General features: G+C 30.5%; 3 protein-coding genes across 6 annotated transcripts in view; 2 read left to right on the plus strand and 1 right to left on the minus strand.

Annotated features, from left to right (window-relative positions):
* LOC122633739 (transmembrane protein 205) overlaps positions 1 to 2,613 on the plus strand; it is an 8,418-nt gene extending 5,805 nt beyond the window's left edge. The window contains exons 2-4 of the mRNA XM_043822059.1: positions 506 to 693; positions 776 to 939; positions 1,077 to 2,613. Coding sequence (XP_043677994.1) covers positions 506 to 693; positions 776 to 939; positions 1,077 to 1,364 — 640 coding nt within the window. The 3' untranslated portion in view covers positions 1,365 to 2,613. The remainder of the gene's footprint in view (positions 1 to 505; positions 694 to 775; positions 940 to 1,076) is intronic.
* A 106-nt stretch (positions 2,614 to 2,719) lies between these two features.
* LOC122633738 (DDB1- and CUL4-associated factor 7) lies at positions 2,720 to 5,657 on the minus strand. Of its 3 annotated transcripts, none has more exons than XM_043822057.1 (4): positions 5,561 to 5,657; positions 4,985 to 5,277; positions 4,368 to 4,920; positions 2,720 to 4,293 (listed from the first exon to the last, which is right to left on the minus strand). In XM_043822057.1, the coding sequence occupies exons 2-4, from the start codon at positions 5,235 to 5,237 to the stop codon at positions 4,059 to 4,061; spliced, it is 1,041 nt and encodes a 346-aa protein (XP_043677992.1). In that variant the 5' UTR covers positions 5,238 to 5,277; positions 5,561 to 5,657; the 3' UTR covers positions 2,720 to 4,058. The 3 variants fall into 3 exon arrangements, with proteins under 3 accessions (XP_043677992.1, XP_043677993.1, XP_043677991.1); XM_043822058.1 differs by lacking the exon at positions 5,561 to 5,657 and adding an exon at positions 5,517 to 5,534; XM_043822056.1 differs by having other exon boundaries at positions 4,985 to 5,614.
* A 2,993-nt stretch (positions 5,658 to 8,650) lies between these two features.
* LOC122633736 (LIM domain kinase 1) lies at positions 8,651 to 15,905 on the plus strand. Of its 2 annotated transcripts, XM_043822051.1 has the most exons (8): positions 8,651 to 8,794; positions 9,503 to 9,617; positions 9,677 to 10,117; positions 10,704 to 10,796; positions 11,633 to 11,765; positions 11,860 to 12,089; positions 12,169 to 12,397; positions 12,494 to 15,905. In XM_043822051.1, exons 1-8 carry the CDS (start codon positions 8,722 to 8,724, stop codon positions 14,834 to 14,836), a joined length of 3,657 nt encoding a protein of 1,218 aa, XP_043677986.1. In that variant the 5' UTR covers positions 8,651 to 8,721; the 3' UTR covers positions 14,837 to 15,905. The 2 variants fall into 2 exon arrangements, with proteins under 2 accessions (XP_043677986.1, XP_043677987.1); XM_043822052.1 differs by lacking the exon at positions 10,704 to 10,796.
* Positions 15,906 to 17,879: the final 1,974 nt, after the last annotated feature.

Here is a 17,879-nt window from a genome sequence, read left to right on the forward strand (position 1 = left end):
AGTATTGAAATGAATTTGAAAAAGAAACAATTTTCTCTTGTAACAATTTATATATATCCGTGGGTTCTTGCGGTTTGCATTTATTTTCATACTTGAAAATAATCATCTCTCTGTCAAATAAGGATAGATGTTTGGTTGACATACTTATTCAGGCCACGCTAAATATTCTCGCCTTTGCAATCTGCACAAGCTGTGGTTTGTTATTCTTTCAATGTATAAATTCGATGTATACATTCTCCACACTTTATCATCGTTTGCTAAAGTTAAAATTAATACAAATGAAACTATTAAATAAACTCTTACTTAGCGCATCGTAAATAAATAAATAAATTAAAATAAAATAAAAATTTCGAAATTTAATCCACATTTTTGAATATAATAAATATCAAATATATTGATAGATATAATAAAATTGAAATTAATACAATTGATTATTTTATAATTGCTTAAATTACAATTTCATAAATAATGATTTATAATAACAATTATTTATTTCTATTTTTAGAATTCTTTTTTATACGGCTCAACCAGCACACATGATCATGATAGCAGCTGTTCTCTTTGTGACATCAATTCTAGTACCATCCAGAGACAAGATCTATGTAACTAATTCTTCAAGAATTACATCTTTTATTTATCTCGCTTCTTTTGTTATGCATTTTGGTGCACAAGTTTGGATGACTTTTGTTTCAGGTAATATAACAATTTATTTCTTAAGTTTAATATTTTTTGTTCCTTAATATATCACTCCAATATATTATTTATTTGTTTGTAGGTCTTTCCTTATATTTTGCACTTCCAAGACACACCTTTGGTGAAGTACAACGTGTACTTTTCCCTCGTTATTTCACTATCAATGCTTGCTTAAGTTTGATCACATTACTTATATTTGTAAAACATCATCCGATATATACATGGGATACTGAATTAGCTATTCAGGTTTGTATAAAGTTATATTATATATTAATATTATAATTAATATTATAATAAATAATATTATAATTAAAAAATATTATTTAAAATAAATTACATGTAAATACGCAAACATATATTGATAATATGAAAATAAATTGTAGGTCATTGGAATGTCAGGAGCGTTTTTTTTGGAACTATTAATACGTCTGTATCTTACACCACCACTTCTGCAACTGATCGTTCAAAAAAATGCTTTAGAACGAGCCGCAGGTGTAGGTAATGAAATCGGCCGACACAATCCTGGTCCTTTGAAGCACTGCCCACACTACCTCAAAATACATAATGCATTTCGACGTGTTCACGTTTCCATTGCGATGGGCAATATGCTTACTATGGCTTGCACGGTTCTTCATCTTCATTATATTGCAAGCAAATTATGCGTTTTATAAGAAAAGGTTCTACTCTTTTTCTTTTCCTATTTTTGCATAGTCGATAAAAGAAAAAAAAAATTGTATTCCATGAAAAATAGTGCTTAATGTTCATCAGCTGGAAGAATATTTTTGATAAGCCAATATATACAAGTTTGGATTATTAATTAATTAATTAATTAATCAATTAATTAATTATTGTTGGGTGCTAAAAAATAAGAAGGTAATTCCTTCCATAGTTTTTGTTTTTTTTATTATTGATTAGGATTGTTTAAATAGAAGAGATATGATGAAATTTTGACTTGAATTTGAATAGACAATTTGGAAATATTTTTCAAATAAAAACTTTTGATCTTCTCTGTCGATAATGAAGATGTGAACAGAAGGAAGCCTCGAGGAACTCATTGTACTCTATATCTGAGGATACAATCGTATTTAGTAAAAAAGTATATGTATTTAATAAAATTAGTCTTCTCCTGTTAACGAATCATTTATACTTCATCGACGATAATAGATACTCAAGATAGTAAAGAATATATCTGGAAAAAAACTGAGCTTATTCTAACGTTGTGTAGAATAAAAACTCAGTGAACTCAAACATATTGTAATAAGAAACTTCATACAATTTTGCTTCTCTTGTTTTCTAACAAATTCTAACAAAATATTAGTGCAATCTATTTTGAATACACAATTGGATATCATTAACGATGTATGAAATGATAGATTAATGTTAATTAATTCTAATATATAACACATTTCTTTAGGTTTAATTTACAAAAATGATCTGCTTAAAAATTTGCCATTTAATATTTACTAAATTATTCAACGAGTGACATGGATGTATATATTTACGAGTGTATAAAAAAAAAAAAAAAAAAGTGATTGAAATACATCGTAAATACTACATTTCAAATTGATTAAGATAGTAAATGTGTGTTCTACATGCAAATCTTTAATTCTTAGTGTCTGTTTTGACAAAAAAGTTGTATTAGTTATGCAACTTGATATTCATTTGTATAATTCACATATAAATCAACATTAATATATTGTGAATATATTACAAGGATTATATACTTTCAAAAGGATACTATGAAAGAATATTAAGAATGTATTAATGTAAACAATCCTCAGATAGTTACTTTGAAAATACTAATACACAGTCATTTGCTCAAATTTTAGACTGTGAAAGGCTTACTCTGTATCAGAGTTCATATTATTTATTGAAGTAGATGTACAAATGTAGAATAAATTTATCGAATTATTATTATTATTATTATTGTTGTTATTATTATTATTATTATTATTATTATTATTATTAGTATTAGTATTTGTGGCATATTTGTCGATGTCAAAGAAAAGAAAAAAAACAATAATAATATTACATAATCATGTTGTATTATTCGTTCATACTTATTATCTGTGAAATACAATGCTGTATATATGATATATGATCTAAAATGATATTATATAAATTAAGGCATTTTTGTACATAAATCAGTTGTATCATAATACAATCATTATTCCAAGAGTATAATTATAATTAAATGATACAATCATTATTATCATTATTCTAATATTATCGCCTATACGTGGTCACTTTACTTTTTTAAAATATAAAATTTGACTATCTACTGAGAAATTCGTCAATGATATTACGATATAACAAATTTATTTATAAAATTAATGCATCTATCTGCAAAGTTAATCAATAATCAATGTGTCTACAAGAAGTTTTAATTAATGACTCGATTAATGTTTCTAGTTTTAATAGTTGATGTAATTAATGAGAGCACACATTCGAAGATTACCGAGATTTTATATTGAAATTGGAATTATTGTATATATAAAAAATTCTTTAGTGACAATCATAGATATTAGTTTTACCTGCTAGAGTATCAAAATCTTATATCTAAAATTAATACTACGCTTTTATATAAAATACTTTTAAATAATCACAAATAATTAAAACATTGATGCAAGTGTCTCGCGAAGAAAATAATGATAGTCAAATGATACGTTAAAAATATTGTCAAATTGCTAAATTTTTTATCGATACGATATTAAAAGTAGTCGAATAACTACGATTCGTCAATTATTATGAATTCTTAATTTTAAAAAATGCGCTAAATAACTTAATAATATATTATATTATAAACATATTGCGAAATAATGGCAATCATATTTTATATAACGATATACAAGAATTTTTCTCCTTGGAAGGACGAAAAAAATTGCTATAGATAAATACTTTTTCCTATCATCAAATGCTAATTAATATTGATAAGTACATTGGACTATATAGACATATATACAATAAATAACAAGATACAGCATTGTACAACTAAATAAACCTTAATTGCACAAGTAAAAATGTTCAATTGATATTTTGACTGGACATTATTAATGACAGTCACATATTTGAAGATTCTTTAAAGAGTCTAACGTATTGTAAAAAAAGATTCTTACACTACATATTTACAATATACTATGTATACAATGTTCGTACGATATAGTTACGTATATATAATGTATGCACATACGTTTCTTTTTTTGTATGTAGCGTATGTCCATGCATAGATATACATATATGTGACTAAAAATCGCAAGAAAATGGAAGATTTATCCATCCAGTTCAGCAAGATAAGATGAAAACTCAAAATGAAACGGTAATTTAAAAATTGAACAAATATAAAAAGATCTCTCGAAGTCATATTTTTATACTCTAAGAATTTCTGCTGCTTTGTTGTAACAAATTGCAATCCAATCGGGTTGCGTAGCGCCCCATTGAATTTGATTTACTTCTCCTTCCGCTGCTGTGTACGCAAGAATCGGATCTTCTATAGCTCTTGGCATTTGTTGTATATCCCAAATTAATGCTTGATGATCATCCGCCGCAGTACAGATATGACAAGAAGAATGTGGTGCCCAAGCAATACCATTAACGCTTGCTCTGCAAATTGAAAATTGAACAATATATGCAATGTATAACTCGTATATACATTCAGCAAAATATATAGTAAACACCTGTGATTATTCAATCTTGCGACCGGCGTGCATGGAACACGAACATCTAAGATTATAACTTCGCATGCATCCATAGCAATAGTAGCAAGATAATTAGGATCTTGCTTATTCCACGCGAGTCTGAGTAACGGCGTATGCTGTGGATCTTCGTAAATAATAGTCGAGTGTTCCAAGTGTCTCAAGTCAAACATTCTTACAGATCCATCTGCACCAACCGAAGCAAACATATCGCGTCCTCCACCGGCACGACTGAATGCTATGTCATATACTTCTTTATCGTGAGCTATTAATTGTGTTTTTACGTGTCCAGTAACAACGTTTACTCTGCCTAAAACTTGTCCCGTTTCTAATCCCCAAATAGTGCAAGTTGTATCTATGCTCGAAGTACCAATTAAATTTGGATCAACTTCGTTCCAATCGAACGAAGTCAATGGAGCACAAAAGTCTGAGTTTTTATTATTATTTAAAACACATTCCAAACGAGTTTCTGGTTCTACGGCTCTCCATACTCTCAAATAATCTCCAGAGGTTGCTAACAGATCAGGAAATAATCCTAAAAAAAAAAATTATGTATATAACGAGTTGATAATACAAACATATTACATCAATGAAATTACCTTTACTATCCGGTATCCACATAATCTTTGTTGTTGGGTAAGGATGATCGAAAGTACTTTTAGCAATAAATTCAGAAGTCTCTTCATCCAGTGATACAATTTGTACCTTGTTATTATACTCCTCTACGAAACTACCAAGAGCCAAACGGAAACGTTTGTCCGGTCTAACGGACCAGTTCATACTGTATAAAGACCACGGAGCTTCATATTTATAAATCTCTTTTCTCTTTGGAGGTACACTATGCAGAGCCATTGTATCAATAACAATATTTCAGAAATTTTTCAGACACTTTCTGAAAAGGATATATCCCAAATTCTTAATATTTACTGCATAATATTCTAATATAATCACAAATTGGTTAATTTATGAAAAACATTATGGTTAGATATGCATGTCACGTAAGATAAAATTTGTAAGTGACAGTAAATAATTGTAGATTTTATTTATTCGTGATCAACAATTATCTAACTGACACCATACACAAACGTATAAACAAATGAACCAACGCTCTCAAATATGTGGAAACGTTACCAAAGGAATTACGTTATATAGAAGAGTAATCGAAAATTTCTCACAAGAACAGAATTCTGTTTAAACCTCGCCAACGATAGTTCCGCTAGTATCGTCTCGAATTGAGCTTTCTGACTGGTTGCATTTGATACTTAAGGCTGTGTTCATTTACTGCTTTTATATAGTTTACATCAACAATGAGTACAAGCATAATGTTTCGATCGATTTTGATGAATAAAGTTTAAGCGAGGACACAGCTATTTTGAATTTTTGGAAAATCTTTATTTTCTTTGAAAAAGAAAGAAAATCGAAGCTGCCTTTTTCTAAACGCGACAATCTTAAAATTAATACTTTTCGTAATTTTTAATTTATTTAAACAACGTAATAGTACGCCTAGTTAAATAAACTAATATTTAAACAAGAATTAATTCGATTAAACATTACACGGCTCGAGATACGTGTTAAAAATAATGTAATTTAAAATTATTTTCTCTTAGACTTAAATTTTGAATTGGCCGGCTTTGGTTACGTGTAACGTCATAAAAATAATTCTGTAATTGACTATGACAGTTATCGGATCAGTCCTCCATTTTACTTCGACAAGTGAACATCGAAGCTATTTCTTTCTAAACGTGACGATTTAAAAATTAATACTTTTCGTAATTTTGGATTTATTTAAACGATATAAAAGTACGCGTAGTTAAATAAACTAATATTTAAACAGGAATTCATTCGATTAAACATTACACGGCTCGAAATAGGTGTTAAATATAAGGTAATTTAAAATTATTTTCTCTTAGACTTGAATTTTAAATTGGCGCTTCTCGGTGACGCGTGACGTCAACAAAATCAAACGTTACGTCGACTTTGACAATTTCTGTATCAGTCTTAATTTGTACTCCGACGAGTGAACGTCGAAGCTCTCTCTTTCTTAAACGTAACCATCTTAAAATGAATACTTCGTAATTTTTTATTTATTTAAACAATGTAATAGTACGCGTTGTTAAATAAACTAATATTGAAATAATAATTTATTCGATTAAATATTACACGACTCGGAATACGTGTTAAACGTAATACAATATTTACTTATTTTCTTTTAAACTTAAATTTTGTATTGGTGTTCCACAGCGACGCGTAACGTCAACAAATCAAACCTTTAATCGACTTTAACAATTTTTGTATCAGTCTTGATCTGTATTTCGACGAGTGAACATCGGAGCTCGCTTGGGATCCATTCTCCACAAGTAATAATGAAAAATTAATGTAAGTATATCATACATTTTTTTATATCACACACTTTTTTCAATATTCCATACAACTTATTCTATTCTATATTTATTTCTATACAATTATTTTTATTTTAGTATACTTAAATTTTGTATTGGTGCTCAGCGTGACGACTTGTATTCCGGCGAATGTAAACATCGAAATTCTAAGAAATATATTTCTTACGTGTATTCAACGAAGACTTAAAGTAAATACATTTCTTTATCACGTACTTGTAGAATAATTTATATAACTTTTTATTATAACTGTGATATAAATTATTTTGTTTATATTTTTCTGTTTCAGAAGTTTATTGCAATCGTACGCGTAGCAATAAAATAATCGAGTGTTTCCATTGTTAAAATAAAAATATCGCGAAGTAGAAGCAGTGTTCGTTCGTTCTCGCGTTTCGCGATTTAAACGATAAGTGTTAAGCATGGACTGCGTGCAATGTAGTCGTTAGAGTCAGTGTTTGTTCGCAAAGTTTTTTTTTTTTTTTTTTTCTTTTACTTTTTACTTTTTTATCAATCGTATACTGTTTTATAAAAAATAGAATTTCGTGAAATAAATTCAGTGACCGTTCGTTAATAAATAAATATCGCGAATTAGAGTCAGTGCTTCTCAACCAATTTCGATGTCCTATCTCATTTTCAACCAACTACGAATCATCCATCCTCAATTTCGACTTAAATCGTGATCCAGTGTTTTGGAGCCATCGTAGAACTTCTTAAGTAGTAAGTGAATTTTTAAGTTCATTCAATTATTCAATCATGTCGAGGACGAAAAGTCCGAATCGACACGAGTGATTGGTTATAATTAATAAATAGAAAATCATCGGGTGACCACGAGTAAATGTTTTTTTTTTTTTACTCGTGAGATTTACTCGTGAATGGTTTCTTATTTTTTGATATATTTTTGATATATTTATTAGGATAGAATGTTCTTGTTCAAGCGCGTTAATTATTATTATTTGAAATATTGAATATTTTAATGCGTTTTGTTTTGAATATTTTTTTCTCGCGGAAGTAGTAAAAAATAGATATTAATGAGTTTTTTTATAAAAAGTGAGCAAGAGGACATTCGCGATTATACAATTTCTTTTCTAATAATTAGAATAATCGCTTGTAAGAAAAAGCGTAGAAAGATTTTCCATTACGTTTATAAACGAAATAAAGAATTTTATTGATAAAAGAAAAGTCTCGATAAAGTTATTGCTTTTGATTGAAAAAAGTCGAGTAGAGTCATTGATAAAAAACAAAGAGACTCGTAGAATCATAACCCCTAGAATTCAGAATAAATTAATCAATTTTTAGCTCAGAATTTTCAGCAATTTTTTTTGTACTTCTTCGATTTTTTCTTTCAGAATTGCTTTAGATTTTTGTTGGATTTGTTAATTTTCTTTCACGTTTTAGATTTTTTGTTTTTAGTTTTTTAGCGATAGTTATCGAATGTTTTATAACGTGGTTAGGATAAGCAAAATCAAAGAAGAGTCTATATGTCGAAAAGGCCTTTACAATTGTGATTCAAGAGGGCAATTGATTCATGTATTTTTATTATTACATTATTAAGTTTATATAATCCATATAATAATTGCAATAATTCCAGATGAATTATTTTAGTTTCGAACGCGATTTTAGTACTCTGATTTTTTTCAAGCGAGATTTCGAGATGTTCAGCGTAGAGTAGATTTTTAAAATAATTTCTTAGAGAAACGCACGGAAAATTTTTTATCGCACTTGCTCATCATTATAGTAACATATTTCCCATTTATATATATAGATTGTTAGCATGCAGGAGTGGACTATATCTTATACAATAAGCGCATAGCGAGGACAGTGTTTCTCTATTGCGCTTTTAGTTCATATTTTGTCCACACCTGTCGCTGAAGTCACATACGCTACGAACGAAAGATGGCGGATAACCTTAAAGTGAAAACATTCTATAAAGAAAATATTCTATGGTTGTATATTGGAGTGGGAGTAGTAGTGTGTCAATTCTAGATGCCGTGATGGATGAAGTTACGACAAATGGTAGGTTTTACTTCAAAAAAAATTCGTTGAAACGTTTTGTTAACCAAAGCGAAATAGAATAGTTGAGCTATGTGAAATGAAAGTGAAGGTGCGATATAAAAATATATAGTACGGAGCAAGTTAATCAACAATTGTATCTCTATGCTCGATGATCTGTATGTCGCGTGGGCGTCCTGTCCTTCTGTGCTTTCCTGGCCCACGCTTTAGTATTTATAGTTTTATTTATGCGTTGTCCTGTAATATTGTATTGTATCAACGCTTTTCTTTGAATCCAATCGTTCAGATCTACACTGTAACGACTGTTTCATTACATTGAGTCTTCGTATTAGTAGATACGAAGTAGATACGAACTGTCATCTGGTTAATTACTTATCGCTCGTAATTTAATGTTAAATATGAGTCATGTAACGACTCATATTCAATTTCAAATATACTTTCTCGTACAAATTTTTTTACAATCTTTTTTTTTCTCAAAGAAAGTTGATTAATCGAAAGTTATATTAATGAACAATTTTTCTATACGGTTCTATACATCTTTTTTTCTTTCTTTTTTTATATATATATATATATATATATATATATATTGTAAGCACAAAGTTACATAAATATGGCATAACGAGTTTTGTTATCGGCTAAAAGATATATAATTAGCGTATAAATTATTTTAAATGGCATTGCAGTTGGTAATTTCTTTTCCATACTATTTAGATCCAGGAGGAGGTGACAGTGGTGGAACATTAATATGTGCTGGTTGCCTTAATGCGATTGACGAAGATGAGTTTATACAGGCGTTGAGTCAAGAATGGCATATAGATTGTTTTCGGTGAGTTCATTTTGTTGCGTTCGTATTATAAACTCTTATTGATGTTTTATTTTTGGCAGATGTTCCGTATGCGATATTGGTCTTTCCTCTTGGTATTTTGAGAAAGATGGCTTACTTTTCTGTAAAGATGATTATCTGGCTGCTTATGGAGAAGCCTGTCAAGGTTGTGGCCAAATCATTACTGGACCGGTTATGCTGGCTGGTGATCACAAATTTCATCCAGAATGTTTTGCCTGTAATTCTTGTGGAGCTTTTATTGGAGATGGAGAAAGTTACGCGCTTGTGGAAAGATCTAAACTTTACTGCGGAGTTTGCTACAAAAGGCAAATGCAACCGCTTAGCAGAACAGCTAATCATCCATTTGTTAGGAAACCACATAGCATTAGATTGGTGGAAATACCTCCAAGTACAACCAATCCTGATAAGCAAAGAGAAATTAAACTTACGTTAGATACAGCTCCTAATCCTCGCAGTTGTGGTGCATTACTTCGTATCTCTGCGTAAGTATACAAGCGATTATTTCAAAATTCTAGTATCAGTCATTTTTTATCTTCTATGTCATTATCTTAAGATGAGCCTGTAATGCTTCATCTATGACTTATATCAATTATTTTTGTTAAAATATCTTATTTGCTATATTACTTGATTTTTATATATTAAATATTTTTATATTATATGTAAGTGTATTTTATACATATATTTATTTTCATTCGTTATCATCAAATGTTTTTAATGTTTTATATGCCATACTCTCTTTGAATTATGCTCATAAATTTATAAATGTTGTTGTTTATCTATATTATGATATTTGCAAAATACTATTAAATAAAAAACATTTTTGTTATCAGCATGAAACCCATTGTACATAAGTTATTACACTAAATCGATCAGTCAATATATTTCGTATATTTTGGGAAAAAATAATTGTAAATAAGTAAAATTAAATATCACATCATATTTAATTTGACATAGTTATATATAAAACTTGCTGCTTTTTTGTAATAATTAACCATGCATGACAATTCTATGGTTATTTAAGGACTTATAAAGATATGCAGCCCTTAATAACTTTCAACAAAAATGCAGGTTAATGAGAAATGTTCGTGGAAAGATCAGTAAGCTGCTGGCCTCTGTGATGGAGGTTCTGTTTAGGCTATGCTGCCACTTCTCTAATCATAGGTACAGCATAACAAATAATAATATGCACTACGTATAGTAAATTGATTACGCATTTTAGATGCATGATTAGATATAAATTGTAAAGTTCCAATCAAAGATATTTTATTGTTTATCTATTGAGATTGTCACTGTGGTAAAGTTTGTAATGTAAGACAAGCATGCACCAAATGTGAATTAAAATTAATTTATATAATTACAGTTTTTATGCTCGAAGTCTATACTATATTAGTTGTGTATTTTATATGTGTGGCTGATATACATGTACTTAATAATTTTATGCACATGTATATAAAAATTTGCTGCAGTTACATATTAATAATTGTTAAGGTATTTTGAGATTATATATAACGGTGAATAATCTTGCCTTTTTGAAAGGTTATTAAAAAAAAAAAAAAAAAAAAAAAACTTTTTTTTGTTAAGGCATACAATAATTAGTTTAAAGAATATCTTATGTCTTATTATGGGTTGTTAATGCTTGCTTTAATATATTTATATCTCATACTGTATATATAATGTTTCTTCCAAATATGTAATTACAACTAATTTTACTAATATTAATGGCATAACAATAATCATTAGAAACTTTTCTCTATCTTACTGCTTTATGCAAGGAGTGTTAGAAAATGAAAAGTTATTAAAAATATTACTAAATACGACGAACAACTATTTTCAATGTTTTATTCTCTCTCTAAATGTTCATTTAGCAATGTACTTGGTACTGTAGTGTTCTTATAAAACAATTGAATGCTCATAAGAATATTGCATGTACTTACTACCGCGTGTATCTTAATAATAATAAATCACAAATATGTAATAACTAAAATAAATTGTTGCAGATTAAATATGTCCAGTGATCTCATGTCTTTACATATTGGAGATCGAATATTGGAAGTAAATGGTACACCTGTAAAAGATCAGCCAGTAGAAAGTATAGAAAATCTCATACAGTATTCTGACACAGTTTTACAGGTATTATATTCCTATAAGATCTGAAAAAAACAAAAAAAAAAAAAAAAAACTAAACAATCTTAACGTTGCTGCATTGTCACATTCAATGTCACAGTTGACCATCGAACACGATCCTGATGCAATGTCACGTCGTTTAACGTTTCCTACACCACCGCCAGCATTACTGACAACCGCAAGTCCAAGAACGAGTCCAGAAAATAAAGAAAGGCTTTTTAAACGTCGTGACGAGGGTTATATCAGTGGAACACGAAGTAGACAATTGAGAAGAACGAGAGATCCTATGCACAAAGAACGTAGCAGTTCGATGTCACGTTTATTAGACGGGTAAACATTTGGATAAAATTTCTGTACTTGCCATCAACGAATGAAATTCATTCAGACGGTGTTTTAACGAAAATTACAGAACAACTCCAACGAATCCAACGTGCGACTTAAGTCGAACCAGATCTTTCCGTGTAGAGCCAAAAAATCAAAGAATATTTCGAGCGAGCGATTTGGTGAAAGGTGAACTTTTGGGAAAGGGATTCTTTGGTCAAGTTTTCAAGGTCACTCATAGAGACACGAACGAAGTTATGGTGCTGAAAGAATTGTACAGGGTAGACGAAGATGCTCAAAAGAATTTTTTAAAAGAAGTAATTGTTTTCTTAAACAATATATAATTAATTAATAATATATGAAGGGTGAAAATTATATAATAATAAAAATATAATCTTTCTTTAAATTTTAAGGTCGCCGTATTACGTTCGTTACATCACAACAATGTTCTACGTTTCATCGGTGTTCTTTACAAGGACAAAAAATTACATTTAGTTACCGAGTACATATCGGGTGGTACATTGAGAGCTCTTCTTCACGATACCAACGAACCATTGCCATGGGAGCAACGAACGTCTTTTGCAAAAGATATTGCTGCTGGTATGGCATATTTACATTCCATGAATATAATACATCGTGACTTAAATTCTCACAATTGTTTGGTACGGGAAGACAAGACCGTCGTTGTGGCAGATTTTGGCTTAGCCAGGATCATACAAAACGGGAATTCCCCGGATAATCGTAAATACAATAGACATTCCGATGGAGAAGCAAAGACGTCGAAGAAAGAACGTAAAAAGAGATATACAGTCGTTGGAAATCCATATTGGATGGCACCTGAAATGATGAAGGGTAACAAGTACGACGAAAAAGTAGATATATTCAGTTTTGGAATAGTCGTTTGTGAGATAATAGGACGAGTACAAGCCGATCCGGATTATCTACCAAGATCTTCGGACTTTGGATTGAATCAGAATGCATTTAAAGAAAAATTTTGTGCTAATTGTCCGGAAACGTTTTATATGATCGCCTTTCTCTGTTGCGATTTAAATCCAGACAAAAGACCACCCTTCGAGCTTATGGAAATTTGGTTGGAAGGATTAGCGATGCATTTGTCCGTAGGAGCACATTTACCACCTGACTTAGACTTTGACATCAGACATTACACGGGACCTAGTCCGAGCAGTAGCGAATCAACAACTCCAGAAACTTTAGTTCCACAATTGAAGCCTATTAAAGAAGGTCAGGTGCATCAGGAAAAGAAACGATCAAGCGGTTGCGACGATAGTACATTGGAAAGAGAATTCGAATGCGTAGAAAAAGAATTACCTCGTAGTTCCGAGTTGATAAACATTCGAGGAAGATATACCAGACAGAATAGTAAACCAAACGAAAGTGCAGCGTGTTCGAATCGGTACGGAAGGCAAAATTCGAAATGTAAAGAAGCAGTGGAAAGAGAGAAGCCGGATATCGTCATATCGCACGATTGCACCGACTATAATCGATATTTACGTCAGAGTAGTAAACAAAAGGATGTGGTAAAAGTCGACGAGACCGAATATCTGAATCTGAATCGAGTACCAACTCTTGAGAAAATAAGATACGTAGGAAATTCAAATCCCTGCAGCTTCACGTCGGACGGTCCGTCTGAATTCTGTAAGGTCGACAACAAATGTTCGTACAAATTAAACAACAACAACAACAACAACAACAACAACAACAACAATAACAACAACAATAACAATAACGTGCATACCAAAAGCATGAGCGGTGAGTCCAGCGAATCGAGCTTAGGTACGCCATCGAGTAACAAAACTAAACAGGATGGAAAATTCAAGATACCCGACGCGGGGAATATCGTTGGCTCGTATCTAAGACAAATAGGAAAGACGATAGGCACGACCGACAAGGAAAATAAATCTTCTAACAGTCAAAACGGTGTTAGCTCTGGTTTCACCGATTACAAAAAGACAACGGTACCGGGAGAAACGATCAAGTCATCAGGTAGTTCTTATTTGAGAAGGACGAGGATATCACCGACTAAGGAGACAACGAAGAATGCGTTTCAAGCAAAGGATAACGTTTCCACCGATGTTGTCGTCAAGCCGATTGAATCAACGACATCAGTGTCAAGTGCCAAAGAGTTGGTTCCGAGTCATAATACATCAGATAACGGTTTACCTAGACAAGCTAGTGTACTTTCTGATGTTGGTAGTATATTATCTAGACAAGGAAGTCTCACGGTATATGGTAGTTCGTCTAAAATCAAGGAAAACAATCTACCTTATCTTCGAAGTACGTCGACGGGCGATGAAAAACATTTGGAGTCTAAGATTAACACGGAAAGATGTACAACGACCTATCAAAACCGTGAACTACGTGATCTTTCATTTGATCCTACTAGAACGGATGAGAGACAACGTTACATAATATCTCATCGTTTAGAAAATACACAAGCTATGTTGGACGATCCTAAAACTTCTGTCATCAACTCGAAGTGTCTTTACGATAGCGGATTCAAATTATCAGCGAATGCTTTGGCCGAGTATGCCGAGTGTTACAAAAATTTAGATCTCTGCAGGCAGGATAGTTTTGGTAGCGATAGTGCAGTTGGTACTATGAAGAGCGATTTTTTTGCTGATTTAGGTTTCGTCAAATTGAAGGATGGTAGATTGACACCGGACATCAGTCACACTCCTGAAAGGTGCTGTACACCTAACAGACCGACATCTCCTATAGAAAGTACTGCTTTGTAAAAAAGAAAAAAAAAAAAAAATGTAAAAAGAAAAAGAAAGAAGAACAGCCATCGAACTCGTTTAATGTAATTTAGAAAAAGTCCGAAGGGTGTATGATATTTTATCGAAGGATAACTCATATTAATTCACTAATTCTGATCTCGTTAATGTTAAATAATTTCCAAATCTTTACCTTTCTATTTTATCGTTTTCTTTAATTTTTTTTTTTTTTTTATCTCTAATGATTGATTATCTTTTCCGTCTCTGTTCTCTTTGTAATCTTCGCAGAATATCCGTAGTACGTGGCTTTGCGTAGAAACGAATCTTTAATATTGTTACTATTTGATATATATATATATATAGACAGTATTAATGAATCTCATTTTTGCTACAAATTTTTTATCGAAACGAACGAAAAATAGGTGTGTATGTTACTTACATATGTTACGTGCACTTGCTGTGGTAACGAGGTTACGTATTTTTTTTTCATCGACTACATCTCGTCGGAAAGAAAAGAAATACAAAGAAAGAAAAAAAAAAAAAAGAAAGAAAGAGAAACAAGAAGGGAAGTAAAAAGTAATTATAACAGCAATTGCATTCCTACGATTTTTCTTGCCATTTATATTATTCTTTTTTCTTTTTTCTTTTTTCTTTTTTTTCGTCCAACGTCGTGTAATTCCGAATACGAGTACAAATAATATTGGGATTTCTTTTTAAATAATAATTATGATAATTAATCGCATTAGTTTATGTCTAATTAGACAGCATTTACAGACGATTGATTTCTTTATTTTTTTTTTTCCACCATTAAGTTAATGATAATTCGACTGATCGGAATTTTCTTTTTGAGAAAATGACGGTGCAATGATTAATCAATTGCACCATCGCATCCCCAACGAAGATGCATCGAGAAGACTAATATACATACATATATATAAATATATATAAATATCTAACGTATAACCATTCCATCCAAGATGATCCTTGAAAAGGTGTAAAAAGTTTTTTTAACAATCTAATCGTATCAAAAACTTGTGGTCTTTGAGATAAAAAGAAGAAAAATAAAAAAACCAAAAAAAAGAAAAGAAAAGAAAACATAGTAATAATAAATAATTAGACGAGATAAGTACGCCGAAAGAAAGAACGGAAAGTGAAAGAGAAACAAATACATGTACGAAGATCTTGTACGAAGAGAGAAAAAATAAAAAAAGAAAAGATAAGAAGAAAAAAAAAAAAAAAGAAAAAGAAGAAAAGAAATGTTGGGAACGTCGGCGAATTGTGCTCCTTTTTTTCTTTAAAAATGACTATAAACTCGATTTGTAGAATAGATTGTAAAAAAACGAAACAGGTGGTGTATATTTGCGATTTTTTTTTTTTTTTTCATTTAGAAAAAAGAAACATAAAAGAGAGAAGTTATGCGAATGTATAGATCTTATATATCGATGTACATTAAATATTTAGATGCACATCATCAATATCTTCGTTATAGAACGTGTAACAAGTATTACGATGATGAATTTTTTATTCGATCATTTGAAACACATTAATTATTAAGAAATTAATGTTATTACGAGTAACGAAGATATCGATGGGTGTGAAAGAAATATAAAAACGATATGTATAATACAGATTATTTGTATATAATTTTGTATATGTATATATATATAGACACATACAGTACACAGAATGAAAACACATGCATAAACTAATTTCTAGATTGATCACGTTAAACTTTAACATTGAATAACACGTAACAACTATTTCGAGCTTTATATTTGTAAAATAGAAACTCTTATTATAATCCGTCGTTATTTGCGTGTACCTATGCATATACAAAAGGAATCACACATATATACATACATACATACATACATATATACATACATACATACATATATACATACATACATACATATACATACATACACATACATACACGTGTACACGAGCTTCCTGTTGTTTGATGCACTTTTAAAAACAAATATTTGTCATCTGTGATAATCAAAAATAAGAATTAATTCTTTTCATTTGAATATCATAGTTTCAACATACTACATCGAGAAAAATAAAAACCCTATTGTGTGTGTGTGTGTGTGTGTGTGTGTGTGTGTGTGTGTGGACGTATGAACGAGCGTGTAAAGCTTATTATTATATAATGTATAAAATTATTGTCATTTTCTTCCGTCTGATTCGACAAGAAAATGAATTGTATAATATTTTCCATGAAATCTTAAAAAGTGATTCATTAACGCGACGTATGTATATCCGTACGACAATGAAGTTTTTAATCAAATTTTGGATAATTATCTTGGAGAGAACATTGAAAAAATCTATCAAATTCGAATGTCTACATTGTTCAAAAAAAAAAAAAAAAAAAGAAAACACAAGAGAACAACAAGACGAAACAAAAGAAAATAAATAAAAAAAAAAAGAAACAAACAAAAAGAAAAAGAAAGGCTATGAAATGTTGAAATCGTTCGATCCATTAACTCGAACCGCAAATAATTATATAAATTAATAAAGACGGAAATGAGTTTACTATTTCGCTCTAATGTTTCTAACAATCATTAGTCTCAAATATCGACGACTTAACGATCCTAATTTGATCTGAAAAGGGAAACGAATGACGATTGTAAAAAAAAAAAAGTGTGCATCGTTAATTATTTCCTCCTAGTTGAAACGCATACACACACATATACACAAATAAAAACACATGAAACACATTGTATATCTTCGTAAGAAGAATTAGAAGAAGACAGACAGTATTACTCGCTCGCATCGTTGCTCGTTATCTCTCTATTTATCTATCTATCTATCTATCTATCTATCTTTCTATCTGTCTTTCTATTTTACGCGCGAGATAATAAAAGAACGTGTGAAATTTAAACATCGTTCCTCGTAGCAGCGTGTTGGCGAGCACCAAGAATCCTGTAAAGTTCTGTAAAGATATACTTGGGGACGTGTAGATGCGTTATTTTTATAGGTGTTATTATACGAAAGTTATTGTACGGGCAAACAAGAGAATGTAATTCGCTTACTTTATTCGGTTCATTTAAACGTACCG

Source organism: Vespula pensylvanica, chromosome 13, assembly GCF_014466175.1.
Source record: "Vespula pensylvanica isolate Volc-1 chromosome 13, ASM1446617v1, whole genome shotgun sequence".
NCBI classification, from domain to species: Eukaryota; Metazoa; Arthropoda; class Insecta; order Hymenoptera; family Vespidae; genus Vespula; species Vespula pensylvanica.

Excerpts from the sequence above, each read along its gene's own strand:
- LOC122633738 (XM_043822057.1), bottom strand. The coding sequence starts at position 5,237 with ATGGCTCTGCATAGTGTACCTCCAAAGAGAAAAGAGATTTATAAATAT. Across the intron at positions 4,921-4,984 it reads GTGGATACCGGATAGTAAAG|GATTATTTCCTGATCTGTTA; the intron begins GTAATTTCATTG and ends TTTTTTTTTTAG. Across the intron at positions 4,294-4,367 it reads GCAAGATTGAATAATCACAG|AGCAAGCGTTAATGGTATTG; the intron begins GTGTTTACTATA and ends TTCAATTTGCAG.
- LOC122633736 (XM_043822051.1), top strand. The coding sequence starts at position 8,722 with ATGGTTGTATATTGGAGTGGGAGTAGTAGTGTGTCAATTCTAGATGCC. Across the intron at positions 8,795-9,502 it reads GGATGAAGTTACGACAAATG|ATCCAGGAGGAGGTGACAGT; the intron begins GTAGGTTTTACT and ends CATACTATTTAG. Across the intron at positions 11,766-11,859 it reads ATTCTGACACAGTTTTACAG|TTGACCATCGAACACGATCC; the intron begins GTATTATATTCC and ends TCAATGTCACAG.